Here is an 18,560-nt window from a genome sequence, read left to right as displayed (position 1 = left end):
TTTCTAGTTTCACTTAGATTAGCTAGTATATTAGTAAATATTATTATAGATGACTCCGCTTTTACATATTCTGACCAAGGTTAAAAGACATTTGAGATCCCCAAGTGCTCCAAAAAGTTCAAACCTGTTCTTTTGAGCCTCAATTTTACTCTCAAGACCCGCAATGAAATGAACATTGCTATCAAGCAAGTTTGACAACAACGATGATAATTTCATCTCTCTGACACAAATTAGATGAATTTATCCATTGGTTTTTCTGGTCAAAGTGACAGCACAACACACTTTACACTATAGCCATCTCCAGCTAATAGAAGTATCCTTCTATTGCATGTCGATGTGGTGAAAAGAACACGGGATCAAACTCCAGATTGAAAGATTTCCCCAATGAAATGTAGTCTTTGACTGGAATGACAATGATTAGGGCATATTTTCGCCAAAGTCCTGAATCGATTCGATTTTGATTCATACAGTTCTAAATAGATTAATTTCGATTCGAACTGTTTTTACAATAATGAAAGTGGTTCAACTATGTTTCAAAATACTTATGTATTTTATTTTTTTTTCCTGTCACATTAAACACAAAGTGCAAACTTGTAAATCAGACAGTTTAAACTCAAGATGTAAACAAAACTGTCTCATAAGTGCAAACTTGTTTGTGAAAAGTGAAAAAGTGAAGCCTCACTCAAGCAAGCAGACGTGACACAGCGGGAAACAGCAGACATACATGAGCTGCATTATCTCCACTGCAGAAACCATATTTGCAGCGTTGTCTGTAACAACTACAGGGTTTTTGCTGGTCAGCCGCAGTTTGTTAATGTTAAAAACCTATTGGCTACCGTATATTTGCAGCTGTCTGGCTTGAAGTAATCTTGAGTGCATCTTTCCTGCTCATTTGAATGTGAATGTCATGTGCGTCACTATAAAACTAATCGATCTCATTCCCTAGACATTGATTTTGCAAAAAATGTAAAGGAATCGATCGATTCAAAATAGATTAAATGGATTTTTTTACCTAGCCCTAATAATGATGTCTACAAAATTATGTGACAAGGTTACTGCAGGTGCATACATGGTAGCCTGGGCTGGTGGGATTAGTCTCATTATCCTGTAAAAATCTCCACCTAATAATAATGTTTGGTAGAGATAGCAGATGACAAAGCAGTTATTCCAAACATAAAAATAAAAGCATAGCTTGGACTTAAAAAAAAAAAAAACATCTTATAACATCTTGGTTTAAAATGGTCACAGAACGCATGAAAATATGCCATCGTGATACTATTTAATGTTACAGTGTTGAAGGAGATTAATTACCTCTTTATTGCCTCACTCTTCTATTAGTTTCTTTGTTATCACCAACGATGCCCCATCACTTCCAATAATCTTTACCCTCTTTGTATTAAAAGTCTACAACGATTTCTGGCATTATGAGCAGAAAAAGTACATTTTACTGGACAAATATTGTTTTCCTCCAGCGTTATAGTAGGAAATATGGTTAAATATCTCACAGGTGTGGCTCACTATTGGATGCACAGTGCATCAAAGCAGTCTGTTTCCGTTGAAATATTCAAAACACTGATATGGTGAAGGACTTGATTTAAAAGTGAGAATAAAAAAGGTTAAAACAAAACAAAAAGACAAGAAAACACAAAAGTGCTTTATATAACTCATGGGATGCCTTATGTATTCATGCCACTAGAGGCGAGAGAGAGAGAGAGTTAAGTGGATTTTTTTAAAATATGTAGATTTTGATAAAAAAATTTTAACTTTATTGATCTCACATTGGAGAAACTTACCTCTGCATTTAACCCATCCCCTTGGGGAGCAGTGGGCTGCCATTGTGTGGCGCCCAGGGAGCAGTGTGGGGTTAAGGGTCTTGCTCAGGGACCCAGGGTGCAGGCTGAGGGGACTTGCAACCTTCTTAGAGCACAAGTGCACTGCTCTAACCACTAGGCCAACACTCCCAATTATTAAATTATAATTTTAAATAAAGAGATGAAGTAATACCATTAACAAAAACTGACAATGAACTCACACCAAGTTAGAATTATTTTACAGTTTTACTTGTAAGAATAAAAAAACACTCAGGATGATTTAGTACAGAGAAGAGGTTCTGGTTTTTATAATTTCCAAAAGCAGACCTAAACTGGAACAGATAAACTGCAAATATAGAAACCATCACGACTCAATGAAGTTACCCTAAGAAGCTAAGATAAAATGATCCCAGTAATGAACGGCTAAACAAAAGCCTTTCAGACAAAGAGGATCGAGGGGTTTTCTTCTGGATTTTGTTTCTACAAACCTCGATGGTCTTCAGATGTTGCTATTTAAACTGATGGAAGAAGTCAGAGCAGTCAGAGAGGGTCTTGTATCAATAACTGTTTTAATGTTGAAAAAAGCCGATTACATTCATCTGCACGTTTATCCTCTACTCCAGGCATCTACAACCTCGGTCCTCGAGGGCCGCTGTCCTGCAGGTTTTAGAGATTTCCTTGCTCCAGCACAGCTGATTTTAATTGAAAGCTGATTAACAGACTTTTGGTCTACTGCGATCATTATAATCAGCTGTGCTAAAGCAGGGAAACCTCTAAAACCTTCAGGACAGCGGCCCTCGAGGACCGAGGTTGGGGATGCCTGCTCTACTCAGATACCGATTTTTTGTATAAACTCTTAACTCTTCCTGTTAAACCATCCACTACCAGCCCACTACACTTTCTCTGCTGTTTTACCAACAAAAGTACGACGTTAAATTTTAAATATTTTCCTTGCATACAGTTTTTATCTCTTTGGCTTACCTTAGTTTTTCTTTAGCTCACGCTTGGATTATGCGCATTAAAACTCCAGCCAATGGAGGGCCAGCTTTGCAGCTACGTCACTTCCACCCCATGGTTTGCCGGTGTATGGCCAACCGTTTAGCAATTTAATAGTTGTCTCATACAGCTTTCTAAAAAAGAAAAAACTTTCTTAAATTCATGGACAATTAGACTATGTGCATGCTGGGAAAACATTTAAAGATAGGTAGGTGATTTAAAATCAATACCTGCTTGAGTTAATCTTTAGGTATTCTCTTAAATGAAAGCGTTGTGACTTTTTAAAATGCTGTGTTAAAACATTTAAAGATGTTTGCTGTCTATTTACACACACACAAATTATTTTAGTATTTACTAATTACAAATAGCATGACAAATGTATTGATTATGATAATGGGTCATTCTAGACAGGGGCAAACAAGGGCTAGTGTCCCTGTAGAATAGGTCCTGGTCCTTTTTATGACCCTGTGGACTGGAAAGATAAGCGGCAAAAATAACAAAAAAGTGAATTTATTTTTAATTAGGTGAGTTTTTTTCACCCTTTATTTGAGTATATTGGTAAGACAACTTGCAATTGAATAAGATGATTTGTTAAACTAAGAAAAAAATAAAATAAAATAATACTCCCTGGTAACATCCCCAAGATGGACATACCTTTGTTCTGTTTTTGCACCCAAATAATACCTTGTTCTGTTTAAAACTCTGCGTTTAAGATTGGGTGCTGCTTGCTAAGTCTCCGGTCCAATCATCAATCACCTGAACACTATTTAAACCTGTGATGCTGCTCTTTGCAGGCCTCTGGGCCATTTGCCAGCTTTACACCTCTGTGGTTGTTTTTTCTGTTTAATGGACTGTTAATTTGCTACCATATAACTCTGTTCAGATGTTGCTTTCTGTAGGGAGAACTGCATTCTTATTTAACCCCAGTTTCTCTTGTTTATGTGTTTGCAAGGTAGGTTATTTGTAGGCTTGTATATTTTAGTTTTAGTTATGTAAGTCAATTTTTCTTTTACATTTATTGTTGCTGTATTTATTATTTTGGCCTGAGCACTCCTTGAAGCTTCGACCACTCTTTACAGAAACTTGCTTTAAAAAGATAGTAGAATAAACCTCTTTAAATGCCATTTTGACTCCCAATTCACTGTATTAATTTATATTGGTCCCAGATATCTCCTAGACCCAGCCAGGGGATGCAACAACTCCTTTACCTTTTTTCCCAAGTGCATCATATCTGGTTATTTTATTTAAAGAATAAAAATACTCATTCCTTTGACAGATCATCTTTTTTACCTACTCAAAGTTAAAGGCACCTATTTTAAGATTTTTTGTATTATGTGAATCAGTTGTTGCAGTGTAATACTAAATCTTAAGATAATAAAAGCTGGACCAATTTATCCATTTATGATTCAGTTTAACAGTGAATTAGAAACTACAGTGAACTTTAAACTCCAGCCCCATATGAAATAACACTGGCTCCAGAGGTAAATTTCCTCTAGAACCGCTGTTTATTCCATGTGACTAATACTAGCTGTGTCTACAAGGTTGCATTAGATCAGGGTCAATGTCTACTTTATCGATCATTTATTATTGAATTTCCTTTAAAAAATAGAATACAATACTACAAACATAAAACTGAGTGAGCTAAAGGAACCAGTACAAAGCAAAAGCAAGATGTTTTGTTAAAGTGGTTGTAAAAGCAAGAATTTAAATTGACCACAAGTCTGAGAGGCAATAAATAACAAAGGCGGGGTGTTCGCTTTAGGAGCCATTAATGATGCTACTGATAACTTTATGTATTGTCCTGTCACCCAAACCACTAGGTTCTTGCTTACACTGGTTGGTCTGAGAGGGACTGGCTCATCTCTACTGTCACAGTTTCTGCGTGCAGAACGAGAATGATAAGTTGATTGACTTTATTGATCTCACAGTGGAGAAATGTATTGGTTACATCAGCTCAGATAGTCGAGGAATCAACGGAACAATATCCAAATCAGAATCTACATGGGCCCTTTTGTCCTGTAGGAGGCTTTGAGATCATATTTGTTGTTGAACAAGATTGTCTAAAATAAAGGCCTTCAAAAGGTTAAAAGAGCTACAAGTTTATTTTCTTTATGATGGGAAAATAACAACCTGGATCTGTGTAAATGTAAAATGTGTTTTGTTTCAGAGTCAATCATTGAGAAGCAGTACTCTGGTTTTATGCTTCATATATCTGAAACAAACTGCACAATGCTAGAGCCCTGCATCCCTTTAAAATCAATGTTTAAAACCTGTTTGTTAGGAGTTGCCTTGACTCTTCATTTTAAACCCTTTCCATTTTATTCTTTACCTACTTTTACACTGATGGTGGCGCCAGTGTACGACAGCCTCGCTTCTGTCAGTGATTTCATATTAGAAATCCCTAGTCTTGGCAAAAACTTTTCCCCCAATTTAAAAAAACTCCGCTCAGTTCCTACTTATTTTCCAAACCAAGTGGAGTATTTCTTAGTAAGAATATTTGGTCCCATAGACCAGGCATCCCCAACCTCGGTCCTCGAGGCCTGCTGTCCTGTTGGTTTTAGAGGTTTCCCTGCTTTATCACAGCTGATTATAATTGCAGTAGACTAAAAGACAGTTAATCAGCTTAAAATTAAAATCAGCTGTGCTTGAGCAAGGAAACCTCTAAAACCTGCAGGACAGTGGGCCTCGAGGATCGAGGTTGGGGATGCCTGCCATAGACCACTGATTAACAACTGGGGGTTCGCGGACCCCTAGGGTTCCTTCAGTGCATTTGACAAGGGGTACATGAAAATATTTTATTTCTTAGGTAGTAAAATAATCCGTTGTCTTTGTGGGGGCCAAATTGAAAACTTAAACAAGCTTTGATCATCCAAAAAGTAAGATTTTCTTTTATGTTTGAGTTCACCTTTAACTTTGACACACTTGCAAACCAAGCAGAGGAACAGACTGGATGTAGAGAACAGCCTGAGATCAGCTGATTTTCCCCCTGAGCTTTGATTAAAAAAAAAAACTAAGTAAAACTAATGAAGCTACTAAGACTATAATTTTTGTTCTGTAATTTGTTTCCAATTTATCAAGTTTAAATGTGATTATTAGAAAGTTACTCAGAGAAGCTCCAGTTTTAAAAATACAAGGTTAAAAATGAAGTTATTTTGTATTGTTTGATTCTTTACCAACTTTCAGGCAACATATTTGTTTTTTTTTTTTAAATGGAAAGCATTAAGTGCCTAATAATTAAGTGCTCAAATTAAAAGATCAAGTAAAATATTTTTTATTTTATAATTAGTTAGTATACGTTCCAATTTTGGACAATCAATACTTTTGACTGAGGGGGGACTCCTAGTGAGACAATGCCCAAAGGGGTAAACAAGTCAAAAAAGGTTGGGAAACATTACCATAGAGAATAATGAATTAAGCTGAAAGGAAGCTAAAGATTTTCACAAGCATGAGCACCCATTCGTCTCTAAACTTTGAAGTGTTGCCATCATGGGAACTGTACTGCAATTAACACCTTCCTGAATCAAACGGTTAAACCTGAACCAACCGCAGGAGATGGATGCGTTTCTTTAAATAAGATTTTATAAAAGTGTTTTAACCATTTAATAAACCATAATTTAATAATCTTAAGCCAACAGAAAGAGGAAAATTTCACTTAAAAAGGGATTTTTATCCTAGTTTTGGTCAAAGTTTTCTGCCATATAAACTATATTTTTAGAAAACAGTTGAGGCCAATAAGACATGAAAAAAAACGGCTGAAATAAAAATCACACATGCCCCAAATGTAAAATATACACCCTTATTTTTATTATGCAAATTCAACATAACTATAAAAAACATCTTCAGACTTTAATTACTCTAGAGGTGAGGTTTTACTTTCTTCCAGTGTTCTTTGCGTGCAAATTATCTCTCATGCTGCGAGGAACTGAACAACGATGGACCAGAAGAGAGATCCAAGTCGATTGGGATAAATCTCTGAAAAACAAAACATTGACATTATTTTTTTTTTTTTTAAACCACCCAGAGTATAAAGGCTTTTGTTCCCTTTAAGCTAAAGCTTAATATTTTGTTTGAGGGTTGCTGCACAGTGCAGTTTAGCATCTAAAGAAGTGTATGAAATCGTAATTAAATAGTCTAGGAAAAGGTGAACACCAGCTTTCGTTTAACAACTAATCATACAAAAGAAAATACAGAAAACGAAATTAAACACCTGTGATAAACTTTGGTGCATATTTTGATTCAAACAGATTATACGTTTAATAAATAATCTGCCAAATCCAGCAGGACCCACCTGTGCCAAACAGCATCCAGAAGGGATACACTAAAACACTTAATCCCCCCCAAAGAAACTTCTCCAAAGGCCTCAAACCTTTAGTAATCACAATTAAGTGTAATAATACTTAAACGTTTATAGGTGCCAAATACATTTTTAGGATTCACAACTAACCATAAACCTGCTTTTGTTTTGTTTTTTCCAGTTTAGCAGACCCAGTCTTGACCATCTGGTTGTCCAGTAATAAGAAGAATTAAGTCATTTTTCAGACACCTAAAAGATCTTTCTCTTGCACCCTGTTGAGAAAAAAATGTAACTAATTTCCATCTTAAGATTTGCTAATGGAGTTATGGGAATTAGACTGTTCGGTACACCATTGATTTGTGGATCTAAGGACTGTGAAACTAGACGCATGGAGAGGAGGGAGCCCATTTTATTGGAATCTCAGGGGCCTAATTCATTTTTGCAGAGGAGGTAGTTCTGGTTAACCTGACAGCCAGATGTATGTCTCGCTCCGCCCAGCTCCACTCACATACATCTGGGGAACCCGCTCATTGAAAGTGATTTCCCCAACCGAATTTATGGTCTGTCCAATGAGGACGCAGGGCGGGTGTGTCCTGGAGTGGAGAAGCGACCGTGAGATTCCAACAACAATGGCGGCTCGCATTGAGGAAGCAAGCGTTAGCATTGATGCTGCTATTTCTTCTGTGTTGTCCAATCTATCTGATATTGTTTCATTAAAAGAACATCAGAGAACGGCTTTGAAGGCTTTTGTTGGTGGAAACGATGTTTTCGCCCTTCTCCCGACCGGATTTGGCAAGAGCTTGATCTACCAAATGGCTCCTCCTCTCACAGCGTCACGGGTTAGCTTCGGTGTGAGTGGTTGAAATAGCACGTCAATAAAGATGACAGACAAGTGGCTTATCCAATCATATGCAAGGAGTTTTGATAAGGCCCAGCCTTCAGTAAAGGCAATTCCTATGGCGGGTTCCCAGATGTATGTGAGCGGAGATAGGCGGAGTGAGACATACATCTGGCTGTTGTCAGGTTAAGTTCTGGTAGCATCCTAGGGGAATGACCTGCAGGTTACTGTGAACATTTCACAGCAGAGCATGAACTGGCCTAAATGCTGCATAAAAAAACAACAACAAAAACACTCCTTTTTTGATACACACAAAGCAAACAAGGAATCATATTTATATCAAGGTATGGCTCTACCTGCAATAACTTGAATGACCACAGGAATGATGTAACCCAATGACAATCCATAAAGGAGGTCTGTTTTATTAAATACAGTTGGACACATCAAGTTAAATGAGTCGATGCGATCAAATGGTTTTCCTTAGAAAACTTTGAATCAATTTGACTGTACGATGTGATGAACTGTAAAGTGCCTTGAGATGACGTGTTGTGAATTGGCGTGAATCATTTCTGCTTTTGGTCTAATCATCTTCCTTTCAAAAAACATTATCACACTTGTTTCCATCTGAATGTTTTTTGTATTCCTTCATATATTCACCATGGAGTCCTTAAGGTGGAACACAGAGGCCAGCGGGTTCCCACAGCGAGGCAGAGGAGAGACAGCAGGGACAGATGCGGAGGTGTAGGTTTCAACCTCCTGATCCAGACGCAGCTCCGCTATATGAGGGAGACGTTTCCGTAACATGGCCACCGCCGGACTCAAAGAACAAGGCTTATTGAAGACGCCTATCACAGAGGGGAAAATGTGTTAGAAAAACATACGACGGGGTGTTATATTTCAGAGGGAACTGAAGTGTCTGGGGAACCTTTGTGCAGACACTGAACAGTAGAGTGGATCTGATGAGGCAGCTCTGACAGGTCACCAGTTGCAGTCGTTAACTTTGCCAGTGATGATGGAGCTGGGGCAGGTTGGTCTGAACCTTCCTGATTCTCAAACTGTGAGGCTCTGATCAACTTTTTACCAGTTGAGAAAATGATGACAGATTTCCTATGTGGTGCCTGGAGGAAGGTCTTGAGCTCCTCCTCCTCCTCCTCCTCCTCTTCCTCGCAGTCATCTTGGTTACACCTCTCGGCCTTTCCCTCACAGAGAGGCTCAGACTGAAGAAGTTCAGAGAAATGAATCAAAACTCTCACTCTAAGATTTGCACATAAAACGGCAACTGTGAATGGAATGAATCACATACAGGCGAGGATGGAGCTGGGATCTGCTCGATTTCTATTGAGGGATTTTCATCCGTCCCAGCTTTGCCCTGTTCATCCTCTGCATCAACAAATAACCTCTGGACAACCTGCCAAAAAAAAAAAAAAAAAAAAACAGAACAAAAAAAAAAACACAGTGGGATCAGCTCCTCATTCACTATTTTTTTTTCTAAAAGCAAGACAGTCAACATCAACACTACTACATTAATTCTACTACAGTTGAATGTTTCCACATCAGAAAAAAACATTTTTTTTTTAGTTTAGAGCAATCGGACTAACCCAATATAGACAACCTGATCAGAAAGGTTTTAGCTGCATTAGAGGCTGATACAAAAGGCAAGATCTCACCGAATGTCAAACCATGTAAAAAAAAAGTAGTAATTCCACATTTAATGTAAGAACCAAGATTTATGAAGGGAGACAAATGATCCCTGTTCAGATGGGAGGAATAAAGACTGGTCTACATTAGGGCAAACCAGGATTTCTTCACGTTTGGAATATACACTCGCCGGCCACTTTATTAGGTACCCCATGCTAGTAACCATGACACCACCACCACCAGCCTGAACCGTTGACACAAGGCAGGATGGATCCATGCTTTCATGTTGTAGACGCTAAATTCTGACCCTACCATCGGAATGTCGCAGCAGAAATCGAGACTCATCAGACCAGGCAACGTTTTTCCAATCTTCTATTGTCCAATTTCGATGAGCTTGTGCAAATTGTAGCCTCAGTTTCCTGTTCTTAGCTGAAAGGAGTGGCACCCGGTGTGGTCTTCTGCTGCTGTAGCCCATCTGCCTCAAAGTTCGACATACTGTGCGTTCAGAGATGCTCTTCTGCCCACCTTGGTTGTAACGGGTGGTTATTTTAGTCACTGTTGCCCTTCTATCAGCTCGAACCAGTCTGGCCATTCTCCTCTGACCTCTGGCATCAACAAGGCATTTCCGCCCACAGAACTGCCGCTCACTGGATGTTTTTTCTTTTACGGACCATTCTCTGTAAACCCTAGAGATGGTTGTGCGTGAAAATCCCAGTAGATCAGCAGTTTCTGAAATACTCAGACCAGCCCTTCTGGCACCAACAATCATGCTACGTTCAAAGTCACTCAAATCACCTTTCTTCCCCATACTGATACTCTGTTTGAACTGCAGGAGACTGTCTTGACCATGTCTACATGCCTAAATGCACTGAGTTGCCGCCATGTGATTAGCTGCTTAGAAATTAAGTGTTAACGAGCAGTTGGACAGGTGTACCTAATAAAGTGGCCCGGTGAGTGAGTGTGTGTAATGTATATATATATATATATATACATACACATACATACATACATATACACACAAATAAAAATAACAGCTTAACAAACTGAGCCCCACTCATTGATGTTGTCATGCATAATAGGTTCAGAGTTAAGTAATGGATTAAAATCTAACTCTGCCCTTTTCTTCAACCACGTCATTCCTTTAACTGATTTACTGAGGTTGTTTGTGATTACATGAAATTATGCCACCCTTTAAAAAGGTAAAATGCAAATACTACCATAAGCTTAAATGTGAAAAGGATTCAGGTAAGATGGGTTGAAATGAATGAATGGAGACTTTTGGTGAAACAATTATAGGACATTTAAAAACAAATCTAGTTCATTGACTTGTTTCTGAAGCCTAGAAAGTTTAGTAGAAGAAGTAGCTTATCCTTCCTAGTTTATCGTTTTAAATGTGTCAACATCTACTAAAACTGACTGCTGTGGAAGGTTTCATACATCAGATTGAATAGCCCGCCTCCTGACGTGTTTAAAGCTGGCTTTTTCAACCCAAAGGTGTTTGGTGAATGATGCCAATTTTAAAAACCAAAGAGACAGCAAGGGGAGACAAATCTGGCAGGAAAAAACAAAAGGAAGAGCCGAATTGACTGAAAATGTGAGGCGTGTACGCACCGTTGCAGACATGGGCTGATGCTTGATGTTGTGAACCATCTGTTGAGAGCATTTCTTCTGTGCCACCCCTCTTTGTGCCGCTGTTCAGCAGAAAAACACACAGAAAACAGCCACATCACATCAGGCTGAGCAGAAAAAAAAAAAAAAAAAAAACATACATTGCTGAAGATAACAATACCGCAGCTTACCCACTGAACGACTGTATGACTCTGGGTAACCCTTTTTAACAGGCACTCTCTGAGCCTAAAAACAAGACAGAAACCAAACCAAAAGCCATTTCCAGACAAAGTAGGAAAATTAGCAAAATTACAGGATTAAAGGTGGACAGCGGGACGTTTATCATTTACAGAGTAGATGGAGGTCCCTCTGCCAGGTGGATGCGCTGAAATTCTGGGCGTGGCACCTACAGGAGCTGAGACCTTCACGCCTTCATTCTGCAGGATGCTTCGCAGAGCAGCAGGGTCTGGTGAGAACTGAACTACCCTTCCTGGACCTGTGAGAAAGACATGGCAGTTGTGTAACTTATCAGGACCTCATTAAAACCACAGCCCTCAATGCATTTTAAGCATCTGACCACCGAGTGAAAAATATGTGTGGAAAGGGATGTTGAAGTTATTTTGCTAATACAATCTAAAAAGTATGGCATGCATTTGTAGTTGGAGCTCCTGAATAAATGCTTGGTAAAACCAACTTCCCCTACAACCTGCATATTATTAGAGGTAAGTTTCTACCAGCTTTGCATATCTACAAACTGAAATAATCTGCATTTATTCTTAGCAAAATGACTCAAGCTCAGACAGATTGGACTAACAAAGCCTTTAAATATCAATTGTTGTGTCCTGTGTTTGATTCTCAATTGCATTAAGAGTTTTATTTGATAATAACTTGTCCAGTGCAGCTCTGCCTGCATATTAAGGATCCCTGAACTCCTCGACAAAAGCGTTAAGGCTTTCACAGTCTTCAACAGGTTTTTCGACAGCACTGCACCATGCTGCCTCCATCCAATCAAACTCCCCTCTCTTTGGTAAAGAAATGTATTTCCTCAGGATGACGATGTTCAGGCTGATATACAAGGTTCATTTTAAAAGACAAATCTTACCCACTGCATGACTGGTTGAGTTCGGGCAACCCTTCTTAAGAGGCACTCTCTGAGCCTAAAAACAACACCAAAAAATATTTACGTAAAGTCATTTCCAGACATAAATCAGGAAAATTAACAAAAATGAGATTTATTAGATTAAAGGTGAGCAAAGTGAGGTTTATTGTGTACATACAGAGTAGATGAAGGGCACTCTGCCAGGTGGACACACTGAAAGTCTAGGTGTGGCACCCAGAGGTGCAGTGACCTCAACGCCTTCGTTCTGCAGGACGCTCCGCAGAGCAGGAGGGTCTGGTGAGAACTGAACTACCCTTCCTGGACCTGTGAAAGACATGAACAAGATGCCTACTCAGTTGAGCCATGTAAAGCTTTCATACCTCATCACTGCTTTATGGTTTGATGGTCCAAAGATTGGACAATTTTAGGCAATCGCAAAGCTGAGTAAAATTATTGCATTTCTTTTTAGCTGGTCAAGATTAACCAGCATCAAAGAGCGCTACTAGAGGTAACCATGTTTCACTGGGGCTAGTTCAAGTTCCAGCTACTCTTCCGGGTAGTTTTTTTTAGAAGTTACTGATCAACAGGTTGGGAGACCCTGAGCCATCCCATGAAGTCACCTACATGTTATTTAAAGTTCTCCAGAACTCTGGTTAACTAAACACACATCTATCTGCAACTTGCCTCTGATTTCTACAAGGCACAATCTGTAAATGTTGCTTTGAATATCTAGAATGCAATTCACTTAAAAAGCTGTAAGCAAATGTAGCAGACCTGCTGTGGCCCCGGCTTTTCGCTGACTCTTCATGATAGACACTCGTTGAGGCTGCAGATAAGAAGATTTATGAATATGTGCGTTACTTCAAGTTCTTTAAGATCAAAAACAAATATGATGGCAACAACAACAACAAAATGATGGAAACAATCACCAGATCGCTGTATTTTTCAGAGTTTTTCGGAGTAGTGACTGGTTGATCGACACGGCCAACGGCCTCGTTCTGAAGGGCGTTCAGAGCTGCCTGATGTGGTTGGACTTTCTCACTCTTTTCTGAAAGGAAAGCAGAGTTTTACAAGAGGAAAAACATTTTAAAGAAAAAAAAAAAAACAAACTAAGAAGATAAAATAACCCAGAATATACTTTTCCACCATCATAGTCTGAACTTCACACAAACCCTTTTAAATCTGGTCACTTTAGATATGCATTTACTAAACTGAAATGTATCCTTTTGATTTCTGCATTAAAAAAAAATTTTTTTGACTGTTTTTTTATTTAGCAAGATTGTTTTCTTAACCCCAAGTTTGGTGGAGGTACAATCATGCTCAAAAGAAATGCCAAGTATTCTTTTCTCTCAGCAAATATTTTGGCTGTTTCAAGGTTGGAAAAAAATCTTTAGAACCTACATGAAACCCAAGAAAACTACACAATGAATTTTAATGAACCAGGTAAGATCTAGTAACACACAAAATTAAATCTAAAAGGGGGTTCCCTTTTTTATTTAAACTAGCGATCTATGAAGAGAGAGATATCAATGCTTTTTTTTATAGAGAAAGAGAGAAATTTCCCTTTTTGTGATAGTACAGCCAAAATATCAACATTTCCAAATACCTAATTATAGAGTACAACTTATCTGATTAATTTAGACTAGGGCTGGGAAATCGGTTATATTTGCAATCTAATCGCAATTTAACAAAAACAATTTTCAAACCACAAAGGCCCATTACAATTAACAAGAATAAGAGACATTTTTCTCACTCAAGTGCTTTAGAATGTGAAAATGTTAAATGCGGGTTTGCTGCCGCAAAAAAAAAGGAAAGACAAATTTCCAGCTAGCCCCCAGATCTATGAATGCAAGTAGAATTAAACACTTTAACAAAGGTTACAGTAACATCCAGCAACTATGGAATTTGGACAAGCAAGCTTTCGATGTCATGAAAAAACTAAAACCTGCAGTATAAAGTCTACAAGCTTGTGGTTAGTGCGAAGAAAAAACAAAATCGCAACGTGGGTTGAAAATAATCCCAATTTGGATCTTTGACAAAAATCATTCAGCCCTAATTTACACACAAAAATATTTTAATATTTTTACACTTCAAACTAGTTTCCGTGCAAACTGGACAACAAGACACTCCATTAGTACAAACATTTCATTGGTTATGAGTCTGAATATTGGTGTGTTCTTTAGTGCAGACCTGCTGTGGCCCCGACTTTTCGATGACTCTTCATAACGGACACTCGCTGAGGCTGCAGACAAGGAGATTCATTCAAATTTGGGTTAGTTGACATTTCTGTGGTCTAAAAACATACATCTCGTAAAGCACATATTCATAAAAAGCAACAAAAATATATAATAACCAACTCACCCGATCGCTGCATTTTTTGGAGTTTTGCGGAGTAACGACTGATTGACTAACGTGGCCTATGCCTTCGTTCCGGAGGATGCTCAGCAAAGCCGCCTGATCTTGCCGGAAGTTCTCACTTTCTTCTGAAATAAAAGCAGTAATTTAACACAACAACATATTAAATGGTAACAAAACAATAAAAGAAGTCACTCAAAGGATACAAAAAAGACCTGAATCTAGAATTTTGCTCTCCTTTATTGATTGCAGTGGCGAGAGAATAAAACCCTACATGTTACATAAAGCAGGGAATCCAGTCCTCTACAATTTGATGAAGAGAGAGATATCAGTGCTGGCAACAAACAGCTTTACAGAGAAAGAGAGAAATTTCCCTTTTTAGGCTTGCATTATAGCCAAAATGACATTTTCAAATACTCCTTATAGAGTACAACTTATCTGATTAATTTAGACTAGGGCTGGGAAATCGATTATATTTGCGATCTAATCGCAATTTAACAAAAATGCAATTATCAAACCACAAAGGCCCATTACAAATAATAACCATAAGAGACATTTTTTCTCACTCAAGGGCTTTAGATGGTGGAAATGTTTTATGCGGGTTTGCTGCCGCAAAAAAAAAAAAAGGAAAGACAAATTTCCAGCTAGCAGCCAGATCTATGCATGTAAGTAGAATTAAACACAACAAAAATTGCAGTAAGATTCTGCAACTATGGGCTTTGGACAAGCAAGCTTTCAATGTCATGAAAAAACTAAAACCTGTAGTATAAAATCTACAAGCTTGTGGTTAGTGCGAAGGAAAAACAAAACAAAAATCGCAATATGGGTTGAAAATAATCCTAATTTTGATTTTTGACAAACATCATTCAGCCATAATTTACACACACAAGAAAATTATCTTTTAAACTTCAAACTAGTTTCCGTGCAAGCTGGACAATAAGAAGACACTCCGTTAGTACAAACATTTCATTGGTTATAAGTCTGAATATTGCTGTGTTCTTTAGTGCAGACCTGCTGTGGCCCCGACTTTTCGATGACTCTTCATAACGGACACTCGCTGAGGCTGCAGACAAAGATATTCAGTGTTATTAAACATTTCTCCAATCTGAAAACTGAAATACATAAAAAATACATCAAAGCCAACTCACTCGATCATTGCATTTTTTGGAGTTTTGCGAAGTTGCGACTGGTTGACTAACGTGGTCTATGCCCTCATTCCGGAGGATGCTCAGCAAAGCCGCATGATCTTGCTGGAAGTTCTCACTTTCTTCTGAAATAAAAGCAGTAATTTAACACAACATATTAAATACAAAATAAAATAAGCCATTCAAACGATAAAAAAAAAAAACCACAAATCCAGAATTGTTCCCTACGTTATTGATTGCAGTGGCAGGAGAATAAAACCCTACATGTTATTTAAAGCAGGAAATCCAGTCATCTACAATTTGATTTGCAAACTGGTCCTTACGTACCACAGTCCTACATATTGAGATGCACCTCCGTTTCAGCACACCTGTTTAAACTGATTACATGGCCTCTTCAGCAGCCATAAAGTACTGCAGAAGGCTTTTGGTCATTAAACGAGTCAATTAAATGTGTGACTGTGAGAGGACACCTTACAGGGGTCCTAAAAGACCATGGATGGAACCTCCATTTTACACACAAAAAGATCATTCTCTTTAAATCAACTTAGATACAACACTTAAGAAAAGAAAATATCAGTAGGCTGGAGAAAGATTGAAACTCACCATTTAAAGGTTTGGAATTAGTGTCCTGTTTTGTCAGTGATGCAGTCTCTTTGTCACCAAGTGGATTTGAGCCAATCTCTGGATGAAGACCAGCTCGGGCAGAGGAGATGCTTGCATTCTTGTTTCCCATTTTACGTGAAGTGAACAGGGGATTATTCGAAGGGGCTGAAGTCTGGGATGTGGGTCTGAGCTTCCCTGAAAGGTGAGCTGGATTACTTGTCGCCTTTGCATGGGGTTTCCCAGAACCTCTGGCCGAGTCTGAGCCATTCTTAACGAGACCTGGATGATTATTGGGCTTTTTGTATACACTGTGTTCACGCTCTTTAGTACGAGCCCTTGACTGAAAGGCCATCAAAGGTTCACAGTTACCAAGTGCCTTTCTTGTGTTTTTGGGCTGTGAGAGGTTAAATGGTACAGGCCGGGTACATGGCTTTTTTGTTTTACCCTGTAAGAGGGAAAAAAATTATAAAATTTTAGTACACAAACAAAAACAATAAAAAAAACTGACTGTATCCACAAGGTAAAACTTACAGCTAACGGCTTCTCTTCCCACTTATTGTAGGACTGCTTGAACTCAGAGGGGACCTGGAGTTTAAGGGACTTTGCCAGAACGGGGAGCCGGCTCCCTACTTGCTGTAAAGGTGGCTTTCGTATAGATTCTGCAGGATTTTTGTTCTCACCATGTTTGCTTGAAAGGTGGAGTGAAGACATAACTTTGGAAAGCTTTGGCTCTGCTTTTTCTATGTTGTCTTCATTCGTCATTCTGTGGGGTGCAATCACTTTTGTTAGTTGAAACCACAATTTTACACAGTTCAGTTTTTTAAGTTCATATTCTAAAGGTACCTTTAGTCAATACATTGTAAATTAATAATTTGCTGCAATAAAGCTACAAGTATTTTGTGGCATTTATCAGTCCACATTTTTAAGGCTATATATTGCAAAGCCTTCTTTGTAGAATATATAAAGCTCAACAGGTCTAGACAGAAGTATTTCACAAGGAAATCTCCACTTTAGTATTTGTTTTTTCTAAGTCTCCAACAGGTTTTCTACCATGATCTCTCATCAGCCTGTATTTATTAGTGTGGATCATCCTGTCATTCATAAAAATAACAGGAGAATGATGCTGATAACAACATGTACCATAATGAGAAGTATGTTTCACAAGAGTCATCTAATATGGATCATTCCTGCTCATCCATAAAAATTTGGATCAAAACGAGGAGGTGCTATTTATGACACACTTACCTGTGAAAATCACTAAGGATTTTACTTTGACTTTGCTGTCGAAGGATTGGAGAGGAGTCCATGATGCTGAATGGGGAAGAAATAGAATGTCAAGACAACAAATGAAGGAAATAGGACATGCTAAAGCAATGTACCATAGAAATTCTTACTCAAGACATTTAAAAAGTAGATAATGCCAAACAAACGTAACGATATTAATCGAAATACGTATGTACTTATGATCTAATGTTTAAGAAACGGTGCTAAGCAAAGCGATCGCAAAGGAAAAGTCTAAACCCAAAGTTTATTTTAATGTACATAACAGGACTTAACGTTTAAAGCACACGCTACAATCGACCGAGTGGCTAACTGTTCTTATTGCAGACATTTTTAGAAGAGATTAAATCCTTGCCAGTCGATTGAAAAAAATCATTAAAATGCGGTTTGCTACCGTATTCCAATTTCGTTTGGCTTACCAGACCTTTTTGTGCCGATTTAAAGCTCCTTTGGTCGTTGTTCTCACTGAAAAAAAATGTATGGAGACTTCCTGGGTTTAAAGCAGTTTTTAAAAAGCGCGCTTCGCCATTGGTTAGAAACTTGACCCAAATCGACCAATGAGTGTGGAGAATTAGGCCGACCAAACAAAGGCAACCAATAAGCATCGGATCTGCACAAACAGCTCCATGGTAACGACGCAGAGGTTGTTTTACCACCTGACGGGTTATTTGCCGCGTCCTCCCCATGATAGATAGATAGATAGATAGATAGATAGATAGATAGATAGATAGATAGATAGATAGATAGATAGATAGATAGATAGATAGATAGATAGATAGATAGATAGATAGATAGATAGATAGATAGATAGATAGATAGATAGATAGATAGATAGATAGATAGATAGAAAGATAGATATGTTTATTTAATAAAATAAATAACATTTAAGGCA

General features: G+C 38.2%; 1 protein-coding gene across 5 annotated transcripts; it reads right to left on the bottom strand.

Annotated features, from left to right (window-relative positions):
- Positions 1–6,589: 6,589 nt before the first annotated feature.
- LOC119782269 (trophinin associated protein) lies at positions 6,590–18,181 on the bottom strand. 5 transcript variants are annotated; one of them, XM_038283163.1, is made up of 19 exons: positions 18,088–18,181; positions 17,633–17,698; positions 16,919–17,150; positions 16,388–16,832; positions 15,788–15,909; positions 15,651–15,702; positions 14,646–14,767; positions 14,475–14,526; positions 13,214–13,332; positions 13,059–13,110; positions 12,463–12,608; positions 12,288–12,342; positions 11,536–11,681; positions 11,377–11,431; positions 11,189–11,268; positions 9,243–9,347; positions 8,865–9,156; positions 8,597–8,784; positions 6,590–6,779 (listed from the first exon to the last, which is right to left on the bottom strand). In XM_038283163.1, exons 2-19 carry the CDS (start codon positions 17,692–17,694, stop codon positions 6,708–6,710), a joined length of 2,397 nt encoding a protein of 798 aa, XP_038139091.1. In that variant the 5' UTR covers positions 17,695–17,698; positions 18,088–18,181; the 3' UTR covers positions 6,590–6,707. The 5 variants fall into 5 exon arrangements, with proteins under 5 accessions (XP_038139091.1, XP_038139094.1, XP_038139095.1 ...); XM_038283166.1 differs by having other exon boundaries at positions 14,646–14,764; XM_038283167.1 differs by having other exon boundaries at positions 15,788–15,906.
- Between the last annotated feature and the right edge of the window lie 379 nt (positions 18,182–18,560).

This window comes from Cyprinodon tularosa, unplaced genomic scaffold (assembly GCF_016077235.1).
Source record: "Cyprinodon tularosa strain WSP-4 unplaced genomic scaffold, ASM1607723v1 ctg19, whole genome shotgun sequence".
In the NCBI taxonomy this organism is placed as follows: domain Eukaryota; kingdom Metazoa; phylum Chordata; class Actinopteri; order Cyprinodontiformes; family Cyprinodontidae; genus Cyprinodon; species Cyprinodon tularosa.
The sequence above is the reverse complement of the archived record's forward strand: the minus strand, read 5'-3'. Positions and strand labels throughout refer to the sequence as shown.